This window comes from Neopelma chrysocephalum, unplaced genomic scaffold (assembly GCF_003984885.1).
Source record: "Neopelma chrysocephalum unplaced genomic scaffold, ASM398488v2 Primary Assembly neopelma1_43, whole genome shotgun sequence".
NCBI lineage: Eukaryota > Metazoa > Chordata > Aves > Passeriformes > Pipridae > Neopelma > Neopelma chrysocephalum.
In genome coordinates, this window is record NW_020897702.1 from 8607464 (window position 1) to 8628778 (window position 21315).

Below are 21315 nucleotides of genomic sequence, written 5' to 3' on the forward strand. Positions count from 1 at the left end.
GATGAAATGGAAAGAATCCAAAAGAAAGTGAAATGAGACCTATGGGAAAAGGCTGAAGGAAGTACATTTGGTTAATCTGGAGGAAAAAAACCAGCTTGTGGAGGAACAAAACAATCTTCAATATATGAGTTAATTAAAATAGAGGAGAGCAATCAACGACTGGGTGTCCACAGAAAAGTTCTGGGAGCAAGGGGCTGCAAGGTGGTTGCTGGGAGAAGAGGTTGGGTCTGTCCCACACTGGGCATACCCAGCTCTAGCAGGCTCCACAATGAGGGAGAAGGGAATGAGGGAACACTTAGGCTTAAAGAGGAGAAGGTGCTTCATGAGGAGCAGGTACAGCCCCAGAGGGACTTGCAGACTGTGGAGAACAGGAAAAGTGCAAGAAGAAAGGAACAGCAGAGAAAAAGTGACAGCCTGACTCCAATTCCCTGCACTGCTCATGGCTGCTCTGAAGGGACTGACTGTCACCTGCAGCCATGACAAGCTGTGAGAGGTGTCTGAGTGAGGCTGTGATGACGTAGCATGGAGGACACATATTTGGAGTTTAGAGAGCCTGGGAGAAGGAGAGACATTCTTCCCCCCTGAATACTTTAATGTTTGCCTCTTTTGTTTCATAATACCTGATTCAGAATTAAATATTTATGTTAACTGGCTATAAATTAATTCAAATTCCACAAGATGAGTCTGTCTGACATAAAAAATTACTCAGTGAGTGATCTCCCTGTCATTATTTTGATCCAGGGGTTTTCTTGCTTCTGTTCCTCTTGTTTTCTCTCCGCCATTCTGCTAGGAAGGGGGGGGGGCCACAGTCAACCCACCATAGTCCCGCTGGGTAAGGACAGAGAAGTCCTTAACTAGCATCAGGCACTGTTAAGCACTATGCTAGTAAAAGCTTTCAACCTGATCTGTGAGACAGTCTGGCTGTAGATTTTTGGATCTCCTCACTGGACACTTTGCAGAACAAGTTAGACAGCTCCTCTGGGGCCATTCTGGGTTCTCCATGCACAGGAGGAGGCAAGCAACTTGTCTTTTGTGAGGTCTCTCCCAACGCCACAGCTCTGTGTAGTAAAAGAAACAGGGGAGCACGGAAATAAGCTATCACCTTTCACTTGGCTGGCTTGTTGTGTATAGCAGGTATGCCACAACCTGCTTTCCAGAAGGGTAAAAGACAATTCTTTCTCCATGATTTGTGAAGGGGACAATATTATGACAGATAGCCACAGGAATTTTAAAAGCTCCTTCTACATGCATGTTTTGAGGTAAATACAACCGCCAGAAAGTTACTGAAAAATACTTTTCCCCCCCTCAGTAGGGAAATTTTAAGTACCTATTATTTGCAGCTTTCTAAAACATAGCACTGCTGTATGTTTCTTGATACTGAGGGTGCTTGAGTAATTGTGCAATGGACAAAGTGCCAAAGTAAAAGTGAGAAAAACTTTGAAACAATGTTCAGATTCCAGAAGTCTGTGATAAGAGGTGGTGTACACATTCACCTGTGTCGAGAGAGAATGAGTCATGGCTAACACCTCTCACAAAGCAGCATCCTCAGCAGAAGCTGTGTTGAAGGTCACAGATCCCAAATAAAAGAAAAAAATAAGTAAAAAAAAAAAGGAAAAAGGAAAAAAAAATAGCCTACTACCTTTAGCTGGATTTAAGCAAGGAACTGTACTGTTTCCTCCTCTAATGATACTGGAGAGAGTACCTGGAAAGTTAATTATATAAGATATTGCAATTGTTGCCAGCCATAATAATCAAAGTTTGTCGATTTTAGCTGGCATGGGGTACTCCAAGGATAGTTTTAAATCCATCTTCTGTGCCTACACTAGGAAGGCTGTCAGGGACGATACAACTGTGTACCTCAATATCCTATTTAGCTATAGTTACAGGCCTCATATAGGGTATGGTTATAGGCATTCTCTGTTTTATATGATAATATCATGCAATACAGTAATGTAATTACCATTACACAGTAATGACACTGTAATAATAAAACACAGACCAATATTTTTCTAGGCACTGTTTTATACTACACAACTATTCTTGTGCTTATTTGTCTGAAAGAGTAGTATATTTGTGTATTTCAGGACTTATTGGGAGTCACAGACAGATGTGTCATGCTTAAAATGCACATGCACATATGCACAGCAAAAATGGTCAACAGTATTTCAGCCACAGAAGGTCTAATTACATCTCCCCACAACAACACAAAACCAGAACACCTGGTGTGCATTCAGTGCCCACTGGGCAGCCATAAGGCCTCCTTTGCAAAGCCTGATACAGGACATTACTGCTTGTGCTATCAGCAGGTTGTGTGCAACCACAAACATATTGTGAACCATTTTAAAACAGTCAGGAAGGGCTTGTTCCAGCTACTAAATTCCATTGGAATCACTGTGCTGTTATTACTCTAAACAATCTCTATGGTTTCGAATGGATAAAACCACTTTTCATTCCTGACACTGAACAAAAGGTGAGTTAGACTACATTTTAGTAACACTATGCTTCTTCCCATAAGTCTGAAAAATCATTTCTGGAATGAAATCCTGGACTCTCTGAAAGAAATGGATGTTCTTGCCTATTGCTTTCCATCCTGTTGTAATTCAGCCACATTTTTAAAGGCAGAGGGAGGGCCAGGCAGTTCAGCTCCTTAGTTTTTTCTAAGGAGTATTAAATAAAATTTAATACAGACTATTAAAATTCTTTCATCCAGAACATAAATTTTAAATATACTTACACTCCATGAAACAGAAATGGGGAATGCATTACCATGCATACTAGCTATTCTGCACTGCTGAGCAAGTGAATTTATAACTTGTGTAATTTTTCACTTTTTTTCTGTTCCTTTTCAGACGCATGCCTAAGCTGACAGCTGAGTGGATACAAATTCCAAGAAACTGAAATGATTAGTGAAAAAGTCTGTGAAAGAGATGTGCAATTAAAATTTGTTCTTTTGGTTTGTTGTCATGCAGATTTGACGCTGTTCATTTTGAGATTTTTGTGCTTCATCAGCTTTATGATACATCATGTGGTGAAAAGACTGGAATCATGCTGCTGCTTCTGACTTCTTTTCCTTCCGCTTAGTTGTAAAAAAGAGGAGAAATGTTTGTACTTCTTTGTTAAGAAAAATTCTTTTAAAAGTATCTTCCCAATTATTAGGAGTATGTGAAAACTCAGACCACTCAGGTTGACAGCTGTAGCCCTGGGTGAGATATTGGTGTATACTACTTTGGTTCTGCTTGCTGATTATGTTTAATCTAAAACTCCTAGTTGGAAGACACAGTATATTCCTTCAGAAGTGCCTATTTCTCTTTCATAGTACGCATGAATGATTCTTTTAAACATCGCTTTTATATTTGGCCTGTTGATAGTTGTAGTTTCATTTTTAAATGAAAAAAAAACACCTCCCGGGCAAAAATCAATCAATCATCTTCTAGGCTAGGAGAGTTAGTAGAAAGTGGTGAAACATCTGATGAGAACACTTTCATTTACTCTGTTACCTTCCCAGACTCTAGATCTTCTACTAGATTTTCTAGTGATCGTCTTGAAAAGACTTGTGGTACGCACACCAAAAAGTCTGACTGCTTAGAATACCTGCAAGACTTCTGGTGTGCTCTAATGCAATATTCAAACCAACACAGAGCTCACATTTTGAAAACTACAGCAAACATACACATTGATGACAAGAGCTGAGGTCTACAATAGTGCCTTGTTGCAATATGCATACAGTTTTTTATACAACTGAAATCTGCACACATCAAGGCACTTCCCATGTAAAAGCATATTGACTAAAAGCAAGAACAAAACTCAAGCTCAGTATGAGATATTACAGAGTTACAAACCAGTTTTCTTCTGTCATATCATAGGAGGAAAATAGTGTTCAGTCCATAGCACAAACAGAGAAGAATTTCCACCCTGTATCATATCAGTGACTCATAACCCTGGCAGCCTGGCTTTGTAACTAGCCTCATCCCTTTTTAAATTTTTTTAAGCTCTACTAATTTCCTAATCACAGAAATCATTTGTCCCAGAGCACTTCTCAGTAACGTGGGCCTTTTATCAGCCCTGCATTTGTTCCTTATAGATATATATATATTGGTGCTGATGGGAACAGTTCCCAAATGGGTTTTTTTGGTTTTTTTTAGCCCATGGCAAATTACTTCAATGCTTTGAGGTCTTTGAAGGAAAAAAAGCCTTGGAAGTTGTAGGGCTTCTAATGCCAGGGTACTGTATGGGTACAGTAAGCGCTGTCCCCAGCCAGACCTGCATGTGGGTGTCTGACCGAGCCAGAGTCACACACTCAGCAGTCAGAGGTCAAAATAGGCAAAGAGAAGCTATACTCAAAGCTGCCAGTGACAAGCTCCTATCCACATGATTGTTACTTGCTGGAAAAATGTTTTCATCTATTCCTTACAGTGACATCTCAAAATAACCTAAAAAAAAAGACAGATGGTGCTACTGAAAGATGTCTGAATCAATGTACCAAGATACAACCATGTCTACCAAACTCAGCAACACACAATCTGAGGAGGAGATAATGTAGCTAAACTGTTAGTTTTTTAAAATACATAAGCAATTAAATTTCCATATGAAAACTCCACGTGGCATAGACAAGACAATTGAGCCATCCTTTGGTTGACACAATTTGCAGTTGTGGAAAAACTTCTATGTAGGCAGGGTATCAGTGAACCTTTTACTACAGCCAGATAATCTGCCTCATGGTTAATACAAGGGGACATGACTCAGTTGCCTGAGCAGAGATATCTAATGCTGGTTAGGCACCCTAGTAACACCTCCTTCAGCTGATTCCCATTCCTGAATGGCACTGGGGTCCGAGCCATGACTGTCAGGCCTGGGTGTATGTTTCTGATGCCACCAAGCACCTAGAACATCCACAGGTGGATGGATGGCTGGGCACAAAAGCTGTAAGAAAATTGTAAAATACCTGTCCTAAAGTGGGAATGTATTTAACCAAAAAAAAAACCCTCCCCAAATCAGCATCTTCCTCTCACAAATAAAAATTATGTACACTAGTTATCTAGTGGTGCATTTCCCTTGTGCGATGATGTACAATCAAGGACTATTTAAATATACAGGCCAAGGTTTTCCAAAGAGGGAAACTGAAGTGCATCACCTTCCTGGCCTGGGAATCCTAAGGGCGAAGTTTTGAGAAGATGTAATTGTTCAAAACAAGATTAATAGATTTTGAGCTGCAAATCAAGATGACGCATGATCAAAATACTTTGATTCTTTTGCCTATAAAATTCTAAAAGTGGTTAGTTAAAAATAATAATACAGCAAGTAAAATATCCAATTATTTGCTTATCAGTGTTATCTTCACGTTGCACTCTGTAAGCACAGCAGACTTCTTTTTTGCCTATATGTTTTCAATATAAAGTTTTATATATATTTGAAACACTCTTTTCACTTTTAGCAAAGAAAGTCTGAAGGCACTCAGGGTAGCCATGTGGAACAAAAGTGAATTATTTAAATAGTTATCATTTCCCCGCAGTATTTGTAACTAACAACTCTGTTTCTTATTCCTTACTTCTTGGTGGCAGAAACCTGACTTTGATTCCAGCAAAGAGAAGTATCATAGCAATAACCAATTTTAGGCCATTTTCAGCATCCCAATCTTATGCTTGAAAAGGACAAGCAAAGGCAAAGGGCTGGGCAAATATGCTGCAGTATATTTCTCTCTTCAGAAGCAACTCCTTTGCTTTCAAACGAGCAGTAAAAGGAAGTCTTAAAACAAAGGAACAAAAGAGAAACTCAAAACCTTGTCTCTGCTGCCTCATGGAGAAACAGGACCTACCTCCATCACAAACTGTGGAGGCTCAGCTGAGGAAGCTGGGGATGCATAAAGAGCAGGTCCAAGTACGTACTGGAGAGCAGACAGAGGTAGAGGTGACAGTGACGATGAAGAGCTTGCAATGTACTGTTGTTAGATGGACAAAGATCGCCTTCTTTTGCTTACCTCAGTTAGGTAAAGGGTAAATTTAGGGTAGCTAAAATCTCATCACACAGGGATACAGAACTACTGTTGACTGAAATGTGTCCCCTGTCTATTATCTATGCTGTGCAGCCTACACTAAATACAGTCCTGAGTGCATTTTATGGAGGACAAATGCCTCTCTGACTCATGTGGATTAAGGCTCTAAATGAAGATTTTGCATTACAACATCATCATCTACATGCAAAAAACCAACCCACTTTATGAAACAGGGTTAGTGCTACACAGTTCTCTGGAAAGCTGGCATAGGTCAGTGCTCAGGTATGGTACGACTGAATTCTGAGTCCTATTCCTTAGTACAGCCTCACTCCTTGCTGTGGGAAGGGTCTATCAGAAGTTCCACAGCAGCTCTAGGGGATTATTTAATTTGCTGTTCAGGTCTGATTTTAAGTTTATGCACACACACATGGAAAAATCAGTCTCATCTGCAGGAGCATTTTAAAAAAAGACTTTGTGTGTGTGAGACTCAAACATGTAGGCATCTTTCCTCTTCTGGAAAAGGATTAAGTCAAGACTAGGAAAGCTAGAATAATGAAAGAACAAGACCAGATTTTAAGTATCCTATAGAAACTAAACAGCAATTCTTCAAGTCATAGCCGGCAAAAGCCACCTTTCTGCTACTCCATTGAAAGAGGGGGTTTGCTTTGTTTTTAAAACTTTAACATAATCATATTTTTAGAGCATATTGGAGCTTTAAACTTGAAATACACAAGATGCATCTGATCACCCATTTTCAGTTCAAGCAACGAATGACAAGCAATGCCATCTCAAAGTATAAGAAAAGCTTTCCAAGCATTAGCAAAAGGCAGAAAAATTGGGAATGCTGGCTTTTGCTTAACCTACAGTTTGCTAAAGCAGCTTGTCTGGAACAGGAGTAGTCAGCAGACTAGACCAGCATACATGCTGGCTCTGGCTGGCCAGAGGAAGTTATTCTGCCCAAAGCCTCATTCTGTGCTGCTGTCAAGGAATTCAAAAATCCACCCATCATCAACTGACCAGATGCAACCAGTTACACAAATATGAATACCCAATCACAAATCAGATATATCCTTTCTCCACACAGGCCAGCACAGTGTTCGATCTTTCCAGAAGAGGACAGCTGTCTCATCCTACTTGTATTATTGGAATCAGTCACCTCAACCTTCTCTACAAAACTTCCCCTCCCTATCAAATACATCCTTTAAATAAAAATTAGTAGTTCTTAGAATAATCAAGTATGTGTATTACAACAGTATGGGAGTAAGAATATAGATCACAGTCTAACCATTCCTGTGAGAACAAATGAGAAAGTCTTTTGAGAGATGTTCTTGGAAGCTATCTACAGTCTTGCTTAGGGCACAGGCCCATTTCTCTTTAGCAATTCCAAAGTGAACTCATCGGACATAGCTTGGAAGAGCAAAGAGGAAAGAAAAGACTGTGACAACTTATAGTTACTCATAACAGGACCCTGGACATTCAGACACAGAAATCTGAACAAGATTGAACTGCAAGTGAATCTCCCTCACTTCTTTGAACATTACTCTTCTACATGTAAAAGCTGAAATCTTTCCAGTATTTAAAATGCTTATTTACTATTAGCTATTTTCTTGAAGGGGAAAGGACAACTGGTGTCAGCAACTAGGACTCGTCTTTTACACACATGGGACTGGCTTCCATAATCAAGGACTGATTTCTAGGAAAAGGTGGGATGCACTTGACCAAGCAGCTAGTTGGCAAAGGTGCTTTTGTTCTGACCAACACAGCAAGACATGAGCAATCCAGGAAGCTTCTGGAGTGCACTGACAGTAACTTCTTAACATGGGTGACTGAGGATCCAACAAGGGAACCTCCTCGACGCTCACACTTAGAAATAAGGAAGAACGAGTCCAAGATGTGAAGGTCAGGGCAGCCTTGGCTGCAGTGACCTTGAATGGCAGAATCCTGTAAAGAAAGAGCTAGGCAAAAAGCAGGATTACAATGCCAGACTTCAAGAGAGCAGATTTTGGCCTGTTCAGGAGAATCCCACAGAGAGAAGAGTGCACAAGAGAGCTGGTTGATTTTCAAGGATCGACCTAGGCCAAGCTCAAGACTCGCCCACCACAATGTGCAGGAAGTTGGGCAAAGGTCACAGGGCAAGACTTTCCCTCAGCAGACTTTTGGGAACACTGAAATGTGTTACTGCCAAGCTGCTGGGCCCTGATGCAATGCACTCAAAGGTGTTGAAGGAGCTGGCCAATGATACTGCAATGCCACTCCTGGCAATTTTTGAAAGGTTGTGGTTATTGGGGATGTTCCTAAGGTCTAAAAGAGGGAAAATATCCCTTCCATTTTCAAGGAAGGCAACAAGGAATAATTCAGGGAACTACAAAGCTGGTCAGCCTCACCTTGATCCCTGCAAAGGTGATGAAGCAAATCTTCCTGGAAGACCTTTCTGTATGTAGATTGGATGAAGGTGACTGGAAACAGTCAGCAGGGATTTATGAAAGAAAAATACGCTTGACCAGCCTCATAGCCTTTTATGGTGAGATGACTGGCTCAGTGGATGAGGAGAGCAGTGGATGCTGTTTATTGTGGCTTTAATAAAGCTTCTGACAGTCTCTTCTAACAGGCTCACTGACTAATGAAGTAGGGGCAAAACAAGGGGACAGAGAGATGGACTGAAATCTGACTGCACGGCTGCACTCAAAGGGTTATGATTAGTGGCATAAAGTCCACCTGAAGGTCAATCAGTATTGGTGTACTCTAGGGACTGACACTGGCAAAAGCATTGCTTAAGATCTTCCTTAATGACTTAGATAACAGGACAGAGTTCACCATCAGCAAGTGCATAAGTAGGGGAGTACACCAGATGGATACAGTCCCATTCAGAGGGACCCTGGCCGAGGCATAGAAAAGGGCCAACAGGTAGCTCTGCAAGTTCAACAGAGGGAAATGCCAATCCTGCACCTGGGGAGGACTAACACTAGTCATCAATACAGGCTGGGGGCCAACCAACTGGAAAGCAATGCTGAAGTGAAGAACACTGTGGTTCTGGTGAACACCAAACTGATCGTGAGCCAGCAAGGTGCATTTGCAGCACAGAAGACCAATAGTCTCCTGGGCTGCATTAGGAAAAGTGTTGCCAGCAGGTCAAGGGAGATGATCCTTCCCCTACTCTCAGCCTTGGTAAGACACATCTGGAGTGCTGGGTTCAATTCTGGGCTCCCCAGTATAAGAGACATAGACAATACTAGAGGAAGGCCAATGAGGGACAACAAACTTAATCAAGGGACTGCAAAACCCGTCATACAAGGAGAGGCTGGGGGATCTGGGACTGTGCAGCCAGGAGAAGAGAAGGCTTGGGGAGATTTTATCCGTATCTATAAATACCCGATGGGAAGGAATAAAGAGGACAGAAACTGACTTCTCACCAGTGTCCAGTGATGGGACAAGAGGCAATGGACAAAAAATGGAATAGAAGAAATGTTGTTTAAACATAAATAAAGAAAACTTTCTTATATGAGGGCATTCAAACATTGACCCAGAGAATATGTCAAATCTCCATCCCTGGAGACATTTGAAACTCAACTTGACATGGCCTTGAACTGACACCGCTCTGTGTAGGGGATCTCCAGAGATCCCTTCCAAACTGAATGGTTCTGTGATTGCATTTGGTAGAAAACAAGTAAAGACCTGTTAAATTTGATTCTTGGATACAGAAATGTTCTATTAATAGATTTAATCTCTTTTAGGGCTCTGTATACATTTGTATTTGGCTCATTTGATGTAAGTGGTCAAGAAAGTAAATTGAGCACAGTAAGGCAGGTCCTAAATATTTATGCCAATAGCTGAATGAACATTAAGGAAAACTGACAGATATGGAGCTAATTCTGGAATGTGTTCAATGTAGTTTGTAGGAGAAGTTGAACCTAAGTCCACCCACCAAGACTAAGCTGCACTAACTACCTAACACTTACACAACTGTTTTGGATTTATGTGAAATACAATGCAAACTCTTTTTAGAAGTCTCTGAGTATCTTCTTGGTTGAGTACCAGAATAGTGTTTGTTCAACTGGACTTACTTCCTTTACAGCTTAACTTGAACAAAAAGATAAGGAATGACACATCCAGTAGAAAGAACTCACACAAATACCCCCTATTAAAAAAGTAATATCCTAGCTTTATGGGTTAACTCATCTGCTTAAATAAACAAAACCCACTATACTGGTGTAAATAAGAGGTATATTTAAATTTAATTTTTAAAAGTCTCATTTAAAGGGAATTGACTTGATTAGAAGCCTTAAAAAAAAAAACAAACTGGAATGGCCAGGGTTTTTTTAACCCAGAAATGTCTTGCATTAAGAAATGTCTTTTATTCCTAAGCTAATAAAAACCACATTGAGCCATCAGAAGATTAATATTGACCTTCTGAACCATAGTGCTAGTAATCAGATAATCCTTATGAGTTACTCAAATAGTTACTGATCAATTTATTGTTTAATTATTTATACTGCCATAACCCCTAATCTCTCAGCTCTGCCATTTCCTTCTCTCTTTTGTCACAGATGAAGTAGGAACCTCTCACCTTCACAGGCAAGGTTCTTGATATGCACATAAATGACTGGGATCAAGATTAGTAATGCTGTAGGCAAATGTGCCATCTGGGGGCACAAAAGTGAAAGTCTAAAGCATGCTAATCTCAACAATTAATGGCAATAAAACCTAACTCCAACATTGATAATCAAGACCAATTTTATGGACAGATCAGTTCTCATACATTAGCCTACCAAGAAGTATCCCTTAAGCTGCTTAATTCTACTTCACTATTTTATAATCTCAAGGAATCTTACATCTGCTATAGCTTTCTGTACGTAACTGGATACAGCAATTGCCCATAGCAATTGTGCCTGTAGCAATGGTGCCTACCAAAAATTAATTAAAGACTAGACTGGTGGGAAGAAGAGATTTGATAGCTGCCTACAAAAGGAGACTGACACTAACATAAGGTTGTTGTAACAGTGAGTATAAACCAAGGTAGCCCTACAGATCTCTAGCCTCATTATGAGACTGGCATACTGTGTGGTTGATAAAGATGCTTGCAAGAGAGTCTGCATATAGTTTTTTAGGCAGTTATACCAAACATCAGTGCTTGAATGGGGCAAGGCCATTCTGTTTCCATTTAAATAGAAAAGCAAAACCTTCATGGTCACATACCTCATTGCAACATTGCTGCCATCAATAACTATTGGCCTCAGGTTGTCACCATCCTCTGTCACATCCTCCTGCAGTGGAGACTCTGACCTCTGAGACTCTAGGGAAGACGCTTCACGCATTACACTAGTGTTAGCATTAGTTACAGTCTGATCAGTCTCAGTTTTATTCCCAAGTTTGACAAGTTCTCCCAAAATATCATTGATTAAAGCATCAGTACCAAGTTTATTGAGTACAAGTTGAACCTGCTCTTCAGAGTAACCCAACTTAAGTGCAAACTCCAGTTTGGTTTGATATTCTTTCACCACATCAGGGGGCTTTTTGACTTCCTTAGGTACTATCTGAGCCTCTTCTATCCTAAAGTCTTGCAAGATTTCATTTCTTTTTAGTATATGAGGCTCTAAGCAAGGAGATCGGCACAGCTCTCGGTGAGTCTTAGGCAATAAATGTGACTCCGATGCAGAATTATTCAGTCTCTCTGAATCATTATCAGAATTTGTGCTTTCTTCAGAGTCACAGCTGGAGCTTCCGGAAGTCTCTTCAGATGCCTCCTTTTCTACATCTTCTTTCCTAGAATTAACCTTATCCATTGTTGGCTTCTCCACCATTGACCAAGGTACAATTGCATTTATTTGTGTGCCAGTGCTCCCCACATAAAGGTGGCCTAAGTCATGCCCCAGATGATCCTTCAAGCCCATGAAGCTGCTGCATGTACTTGACTCCACCTTGTTGTTTTTCTTGTATTCCTGAATATAAAGTGTTCCGTATTCCTAAAGAGAAAACAAAAATGTTGCAACTGGTTACATGCATGACTTGTTTTGTATTTCCTTGCTGCTTCCTCAGAACTGCATTTATTCTTTCCCAGCAGAGAAACAGGACCTTTTTCTTTCTTTAAACATTTTCATTCTTTAAACTTTTTGTGGGAAAAACTTTTCCTAAGGAACATCTATAGCTAAGTGGATAAATAACTAACCATTCTGAGTTTATCAAATGTTTTTACTTACACAATTCTAGAAATGGATTTATGAAAGAATACGAAACCAAACACTGCAAGTTTACCTACTGCAGCACAGAGACAGGAGACTCGTCATGATTTAAAAACAATGAGATATTTCTTCTAGCTTAAGTCTATATTATAACAATGAAAAAATGTGACTCTAAAATACAAGTACTAGAAAAGCTTTTTTAAACTAAATATCTTAAACTATGTTGAATAGAAAGACATTAGCATAACATTAGATTATCTAGCTTATTAGTAACAGAAAATATGATTAAACAAAAACTTATTGGCCCTGAAAGACACTATCTGTTCAAGTGAATACAATCAAACTATGTCTGAATTCCCTTATAAAGTTGTAATTAAGCCAAGAAAGACTAATTGCTCTCCACAGAGTGCTGTATTACTAGCTCATACAGTATTTATGGACATGGATAGATCTAATGGCCAATAAAGTCAACGGAAGTTTTTGCACTGATTGCAACAGATCATTCACCAAGCCAACAAGTCAACAAAACTAAAAGCTGATTTCAGCTCTTGGACTAGACATGGACAAGCCTTTTTGCTGAATCAAAACTATACATATATAGACAGGAGTCATTTAGGAAGAATGGAAGAAGACAAGTTGCAGTTTTGTGGACTTCATACACTTGCCATATCAGTCTTTCTGGAGGAATTTTGCATAACAGTAATTATTCAGAAGTTAGCCATCCAGTTCATCACAAAGATTACTTCCACAGCCTACACTTAAAGGCAGATTGCTACCTCTTTCCCTTACTTTGTTCTTTCAAGCAGGAATATTTGCTAACTACTCCAATAAAGAAAGTAAAAGATAAACTATTTCTCATAAATAAAAATGGACCATATGGACCAATTGTACTGCAGGGTTACCATGAAAAAGAAGAATTTAAATTAAGGAAAGACTGTGAAACAAAGAGTTCTTTCACACTTCCATCTTGCAAGGCAGAATATAAAACAAGATATAGAGGCAAGGGACTTCATTTGAACTTGATAGATACACTACAGACACAAATTTCATCAAGGAGGACATACTTAGAAAAACATGTCCAACAGAACCTCTTGACCTATACTGATACAAATTACAGGTATATCTCCTGAACAGCCAAAATACATTAATTCGCCCATCCCCTTGCAGGAGCATTTAAGAATCATCCAGTATTTTTAAAATACAGTGTACTCTGCTCTTCTTAGGATAAAGATTTGCTAGTGTGCACCAGAGAAATTCATCCAGGATTAAGATTAGAGAGAATCAAAAAAACAATCAAATCCATGGTTCAGTAAAAGCAGACTCTATAGGCACTGACTCCCAAGACATCACCACTCTGGTGGAGCTTTTTAGTTATGAGGCACAAAAACTTACTTTACCTAGTTAAAATAAATAAATCTATCTATCATCAATGTTTTGATCTCCAACACCTTAATCCAGACAAGACTGATAGAAAAGAAAACAAAGTTTTACTTAGATCTTATCTTGTTAAAAGGCAGTAGGACTGTAATTCTCAGGCAGCGTATTAACGAATATTGCCCTCTCTTATCTCAAAGCTTTAGGATTTCAAGCAACACCACAGATTAAATACAACAAGATTTTAGGAAATTAACCTTTTCATATGATGATTTATTAACTAAGATAATACACTCGATAGCACAGAGATAGTAACAAATCACAATATCTCAATAAAAGGATACAGTTAAAAAAACAACACTGTGGCCTTCACAGAACTGACACCACAAAAAAAAAAAATAATTAAAACAAATCACAAACAAGCAGCCCCTATTGGAAGCCAGGCTGCTTAGCAACTGGCCTCCAGTTGCTAGGATGCGCTCCTTTAACATACCATCATGAATACTAGCACAGCGAAAGAATAATTTGGTATGAACAAAAGCCCATGAAAGAGAGCGGGACTTAAGTGCGTCTGGTTTCCCCTCCGAGAACAATGCAGCTGCCAAACCAATCTGGAAGCCCCGACATCATTGTTCCACCAACCCCACAATCTGCTCTGACTCGAGGAAGTCTAGTTAATGGGCAACACTTTTAAGCTGGACTGAAAAGTTGAGCTGGCTCATGTACCGCTGCTGCAGAATACAGGGAGATAATGGGTCACTGCCTAAATCCATGTACTGTGAAATGTCATTTTAGTATTGAACTAAAAGTGGAGGGAAGGTTTTTTTTTGGAAGGGGGGGGAAGAGGAGGTTGCATATTAACAGCATCAAATAATGAAAGTCTGAAGTACATAGATTAGAAGGAGGATTTTTTTTTTACTGTTAGTTAAAATAATACTTAAGTCATTCTCTAATCGCTTCTTTCTTGAAGTTTAAGTGCTTTATAGCAACTACAAGCATAACACCCTCCAATGGGATTCAAAGAAGTCACTAGCATATGAATGTGTCTGAAGATCAGGCATTATATGAAACGTACTTTAGATGATTTGCACATCAACTGCGTATGAAAAATGACCGCAGACTGAGGTTGGTCCATTGTCAGAAAATATACATAATCAGCCTCACATCTATCTGCTTAAAGTCTCCTGTCAATCTCCATCATGCTCCAATATACAATTGTTTATTTTGCACAGAACTCTACTGTTTTTCAGAAACTATTTAAAGAACAGAATAATAAAAGCAGCAGCTTTAACATCTCCCACATATAGAATATAGTCACTGTACTATTGCTTTAAAAGGGTAGTTAAAATTATGTTTGTACTGTAAACCCAAAACTAAAGATTTTTTAAATAGTTTTGCACAAGCAGTACACTATTCTGGCATTTGGCCTAAACCCTGCATGCAAACTGCAATTATTTTCAGGCAAATTTTTACAATGCCTGTGAACTTTGTACATTATATCTGTGGTCAGTAGCATCTCTTAGAAACATTACACTTTGGAGCTCCCATCATGATGTCCTTTATGAGATTCATTGACTAGAACCATGAAAATCAGATGTCACTGTTGAATGCTGCCAATTATTTTATCTTGATTTGGTTAGTGAAGAGCAACGTGCCAGCCAGTCCATTTGAATGTATTTGTATTCTAAACAAACACTAGTGTACCTCTATACATGACAATGAAGCTTGTGAAAACTAGAAAAGGTCATATTCATCCAAGGAGTAACATCAGCTAAGAACTCCTTTATTTAGAATGAACTCTCATTACACACATATGGTTTTAAAGTACGCTTTCTGATCAATGCAACAGAGCTAAAAAAGGTATCTGCTATGAATTCTGACTCAAATGAGAGCCAAACAAACAAACAAAAATAATAAAAAAAAAAATTCCTGTCAAGGAAGTCTTCAACTTTTGGTTATGCTCACCACAGTCTAGTAAAAGAATTTTATGAAATTTTATTTATGGAAAAAGTCAATAAAATGGGTAACTCCCAATTTAGACATAGCTATGACAACATAAGCTTTAAACTGTAGCCTGTTTAGAAGTACAGTATCTCACATTAGGTTCACTGTTAAAGGCCTAAAATACTGTGTCAAAGACATTTATCGAGTATAAATGTAAAAATCCAGACGAGCATTGTAGAAGTGTAATCTTTTCCCGTTTCTTAGAAGTCACCACTATTTTCCACTAACCATCAACAAGCAGCCTATTGATTAACCTTCATACAAACCAGAAATATTTCTCAAAGGAATGTGATTTCTCAAAGGCAAGTAGATCATCTAATCTTTTACTGCATATTCAGAATTTTTTCCACTTACAGTTGAGCATAAGAGAAGCAATTTAATGTGAATTTAGTTCACAAAGGAAAATAACAAAGAGTAATATAGTGTGTCATGTGGCACAGTATAAGAGAAATTGTGTATTCTCAAAAGACCATCAAAAAGTTTCTAAAGATACATTCCACAAGGAAATAGTTCAACATATTTTCACATAGGCAGACTTTTTCTAAGTCTTCTATACATGAAATGGAAAATATTGAAATCAGTTTGTTGAAACACTCATTACTTGCACAAGCAGAAGAGCAGAGTTGATCAGAAAAGAAAAAAAAGAATGTATCCAAAAGATACTGCAATAATGCAAATAAAATAATGAATATGTAATAAATACCTACTGCTGTAGTTTCCATGTATTTAATCACCATTGTATTTCAGCAAGTGCTGTTGTCTGCATCATTCTATCCAACAAAGGAGGGATGTCCCATTGAACAGATTGGTTAATGCTCTGGGGCAACAGATGTCTACTGGAACTGCAGGAGACCAGCAACTGGTGGCCTGCCCATCTTCTGAAAACTTTCAATAGACTCATGCATATGTTCAAACAATAGGGCATGTGGTAGAAATGCAAACCTCTTTTTAACCCTTTTATATGCTCTCTTTCCCTCCCAACTGATATATGAAGGTCTTTGTTTTGTTTTGTTTTTTTTTTTTTCCTTTTCTTTACAGGATCCTTGGAACACAGGCTCATGGAGAACACTGTGTTTGTTCTTCAGCCTAACATCTGAACTCAAAACATAAACCAAAACAGATTAGAAACTTTATAAAAACAGCCAGGCTAGATCTGACACACTGATAACTAGCTTTCAAAGCACAAAACCTTTGACTGGAACATCTGAGAGCATCCTAATGCTCTATCTTACACTACAGTATCTTCAGATAGCCCGCAATGGAGCTCTTCCTATTTTCACAAACACAGGAAATTTCACCTATTGTATGGTATAATGGAAAAGATCTTTAATTTTTTTTTCTTAAAAGCTTTTTCTACTAGTTACAATGTAAGTAATAGCTTATTTGCAAAAAAAGGGTAAATACCTATAAAGTTGAAACCTCTCCATCTCCCCAGTGGGCTAGAGAGAATTTGTTCTGTTGATGGCTACTGCCTACCATTTTCAAATTCTGGGAAATGCACCATTACCGATGCTTTTGAAAGTTCCTTAATAAAACACACTGGGCGAGATCATTGCTCTTTAATATACTTAGTCTTAAGACATAACTGTTTTTCTTTCCCTCTTTTTCCAAGAGACACCCAAAGTGTGCAAATCTCAGCTGACACACACGCTAGCTCATTGTCCAAATGCAAACTGGTAACACTGAAACACCTGAAAGGTGAAACATCCCATTTGTGCAGAGAGAAGCCCATATACTTACGTTTGCTGGAAAACACACAGACATTAGTTTCTCGTAGCTGTTCCAGAAGCAACTCCTTAACACGATTTCAGCTGCAGACTTCAGGCAAGCAAGCAGAACAATGAATGGACGAACAGATGGACCCGCGATGTCTTTGCTTAACCTATTACTGAGCAGCCGCGGAGCCAATCACGACCCGGAGAGCTCACAATTAGTTGGCTGGGCAGATGCAAGGCAACCTCCCCACCCTGCATCAGGTTCGGAGGTTTCTAAGATAAGCAAGTTGATGTCATTCTCAGGGTCTGCCCCGGGCAGCATGTGTATTAACGAGGGGTGTGCAGCAACAATAGGCCATACAAAAGAGACTAGCAGGCAGCTGCTGTATGAGAGCCAGAGTCATTAGGGAGCAGGCTGCCAACAAGAAACACCTGGCTTGGGCAGACTTCAGCTTCTCCTCATTGTTTCTAATTCATGAAACAAAGAAAAGAATTATTTTTTAAGTAGTAAAAATTGTGAGTTTCTATTAAAATATATCAGTCTCAAGGAATATAATCCCCTCTATTGTGGAAACAAAAAGTTCTTTGTCAGGAAAAATATTAAAGAGAAATAAATCTATCAGTAACTATTGTAGTCCCCTTTTCTTGTTAGCAAAATTAATCATATGGGTATAAAGCACAAGGAGGTATGAAAGGAGCCCACACTAAGTACTGAAATGTATTCAGAAACAGCTTTCTGAATTTTCTGGCACTTTTGTACATTAGTCAATAATTGAAACAAATTTGCACTTACACACAACTCTTAGAGGACCTGTGCATAATTTCAATGGAAGGTGAAAGTGATTAAACTAAAACCACATAATATTAATATGTGGAATAATGGATATTTTTAAGCAGTAGAAACATTAGAACACTTGATAGAAAGGAACTATTAACCACTCTTTTGTTCTCTAGTCACTCATATTTGTTTGCAAGAGAACTTCTTTCCTTTTTTTCCCCCCATAGATCTGTTCTAGATGCCAAGATCTTTCCATCTCTTCACAATGACAGAATATTTGAACAAAAGTCTGGAGCGAGGCTACAGCCAACTTTTTATTGTCTTTATTTTTAATTGAAGTAAGCCACATAGAAACAAACTCCAGTACACATCTCCCCTCACTGCCTAACATTTTCATTGCCCAACACAGACATCTAGCAATATAAAACTAGCAAGGTTTGATGCCAGAAAAAAAAAGTGGAGCACTGTGGACTTTCAAGTAAGAAGTTGCCATTGCTGATAACTTCAGTGAAGACAGGTCAACACACAGAAGGAAGGAATTCTACATTTGCAAGTGTTCATCTGAATGATTACTAGAAAAGTGTATTTACTGAACTTCAGCATCATTACATGACTAAAAGCAATACTAAGAACCACAGAGGCAGCTGTCCTTCTCTGTTTGCGAGGACAGGCAAACTGCTGGGAAATATCTACTGTGATTTAAAAGAAGAAAACAACGAGAACAGGTTTGTTAGAACTGTTTTGAGTAACTTCTCAAGCTTTATGTGGATATTAAAGCAATTCAACATAGTAAATGAAATTACATACCATCATGCTATTACACTGATGCATTTATCATGTGCCCAGATATTAAGCTTCAAAGAAGAAACTCCAACTATAGTTTCTCTGTACTATTCATTAAACACTCCTAAAAACAACTACTAACACCACAATTTTGGGGCTTTTAAGTCAGAGGCAGGAGGAGACTCCTCACTAATTTCTGCCACTGTGAGCACAAAGAGTGAGAGAAAGCTACCCATGAGCACAGTGGGATGCCTGATCTCCAGCACTGGATTAAGCCTCTTTGCAAACAGTGAATAAAAGCAGTGATCTGAAAAAGCTAATCAGTCCCTGCTGTGGTATTTAGACTACCTCAGTTGCCACTATTGGATAACGTTAAGCATATTAAAACTTCTGTAAGCAAAATAGGAAACGAGTCCAGTTCACCTATGTTGAAGAACTATCAATAAATGCAATCAGGATCACTTGGCTAATCATTCGTTGAGTATCTCCCTGATTAGAGCAGGTATTTCTTTTGCAATACCAGTGATCCTTGCTTTGCAGAGGACACATGATACCCTTTACAGACATCTATAACAAACAGAACTCTGTAGCAGAGAATTGGTGTACTTAGGGCTCTACAAGCAGATCTAGGGCAAGTGTATGATCTGGCTTATAAATCTGCCTTAAAAATAATGTTGTAAGACATTCACTCGCAAAGATCTGCCCCCTCTATATCCTCTACAGTAACAATAAGAATACTATCCTGTCTCATGTCCCTCCTCAACCCCCCATAATCCAACTCCCCACCTTCAAGGAACCAGGGCTAAACTTTAGTTGCAGATTAATGTTCATGAAAACACTATGCTGCAGCATTATGACCACAGTAAGAACAGATACAATCTGAAGACCTAATGTCATATTGTTTAATTTACTGAAAATATTCTAGCAAGCTGTAGTTGCATGAATTAAGAAGGCATTCTCTAATTCTACCTTATGCACAACATCAGTTGCTTAAACCAGCTTCCTGTTCTGGAAGCATCTTCTCAGCTCTTCCCTAAAAGACGATGGGCTGTCCAAGGTATACAAAGTGTCAGACAGTCCTATTATATCACACTTGTGATGATAGAAAAGCGTTCATATTAAGGTTCAACCAGTACATGAGGCTTCCTTCTGGGAATGATGAACTCACCAAAGACACCTTAGTACAAAGCAATGTAGCTCTCCTATCAAAACTGTGAAAAGCTGTAAGACTATCACTAGAAGGTATACATCACAAAAGGACATGGCAACGTTCTACTTCTTGTGCTAAAACCTCCAAATCCAATAACTAGTTCAACAATTTCCTATCACCATACCCAAAATACAAAGAGCATTTAAACTGGTGACCAGTTAAATCTGGTCACCAAAATACAAAGCAAACACAACAGCTCCTTCAAATTTCTGGTCTTGCAAGATAAGGAAGCTATAAAATCCTATTTTTGTGGCTGCCAGGTATTGGACATTTTGTACAGTGCTTGTCACGTCCCTAATGCCACTTGATTAAACAGCAGGGCAGCACAAAATCCTGAATTACCTGGAGGTGATGAGGCTGGGGACTCCGTGGTAGAAGGAGATTTCCAAATGGCATACAGCAAGGTGACGGGATGCTGTAGGGAGACACAGACAAGGGTGAACCCCTCGGTTTGGGTGAGGGGTGAGAAAGAGATCATCCGCCCCATACACTGCCCAGTTTGGTGTGAAAAGCATGCATGGAAGGATCAGAAAGACCTGAGGAAGAGCTGGAGCATCTGTGAAATTCAGCTAACATAGGCTGAAGATATAATGGAAGCCCTATTAAAAAGGGGAAAAAAGTCCCCCCCCCCCAAAAGCTCCTAGTTCCAGCCAACTCTTGTTGTTTCAAACACACTGAAAACAAAGCCTTATTTAAAAATAAATTATTTTATGCCAGCATACAAAATGGTCATTCTGTAACTCAAGTAGTATTATTGCAGCAACTAGAAAGACAACTTGTCCCATTAAAGTATTTAATTATCTTTTATTGTAGAACTTTATGCTAAGCCTGCAGTAATAAATGATGCATTTGCAAGAATACACTGCACAAGCTAAAACAATCACAGCAAAACCATAGCATTTATAAAATAGAAATGAAGGTTGTATGCTACAGCATACAACTCACCACTGCGCCATTGCAAAATATCCTACATTTACTGCTGGACTTGAGAGCTGCAAGGGAGATGCTTATCTTTAAAATTACAAGGTGGAAATACAACAGAAATTCTTTTCCAGTTAGTATGTGAAGAGATGCAAACTATACTAAGTAGAACACTTGAAAGAAGTTTACGTAGTTTTGAGGAATGGTCACAAAAACAAACAACCACCACCACTCTACAACTATATAGAAGAGTGAATTAAATGACCAGTAAAAAGTGGTCATTAATTCAGAAAAAGGATTGACATTATGATAAAGATGAGTAATGTTTTGCTTAAGAGAATAACTATCCTTTAAAAAAGCTGTAT

General features: G+C 38.9%; 1 protein-coding gene across 3 annotated transcripts in view; it reads right to left on the minus strand.

The window, feature by feature from the left end:
• The window catches only part of ZC3H12C (zinc finger CCCH-type containing 12C), a 45609-nt gene that overhangs the window by 12728 nt on the left and 11566 nt on the right, over positions 1-21315 (minus strand). For all 3 annotated transcript variants that reach the window (XM_027677260.1, XM_027677258.1, XM_027677259.1), the window contains exon 2: positions 11183-11949. In XM_027677260.1, the coding sequence (XP_027533061.1) occupies positions 11183-11877 (695 nt within the window). In that variant the 5' untranslated portion in view covers positions 11878-11949. The remainder of the gene's footprint in view (positions 1-11182; positions 11950-21315) is intronic.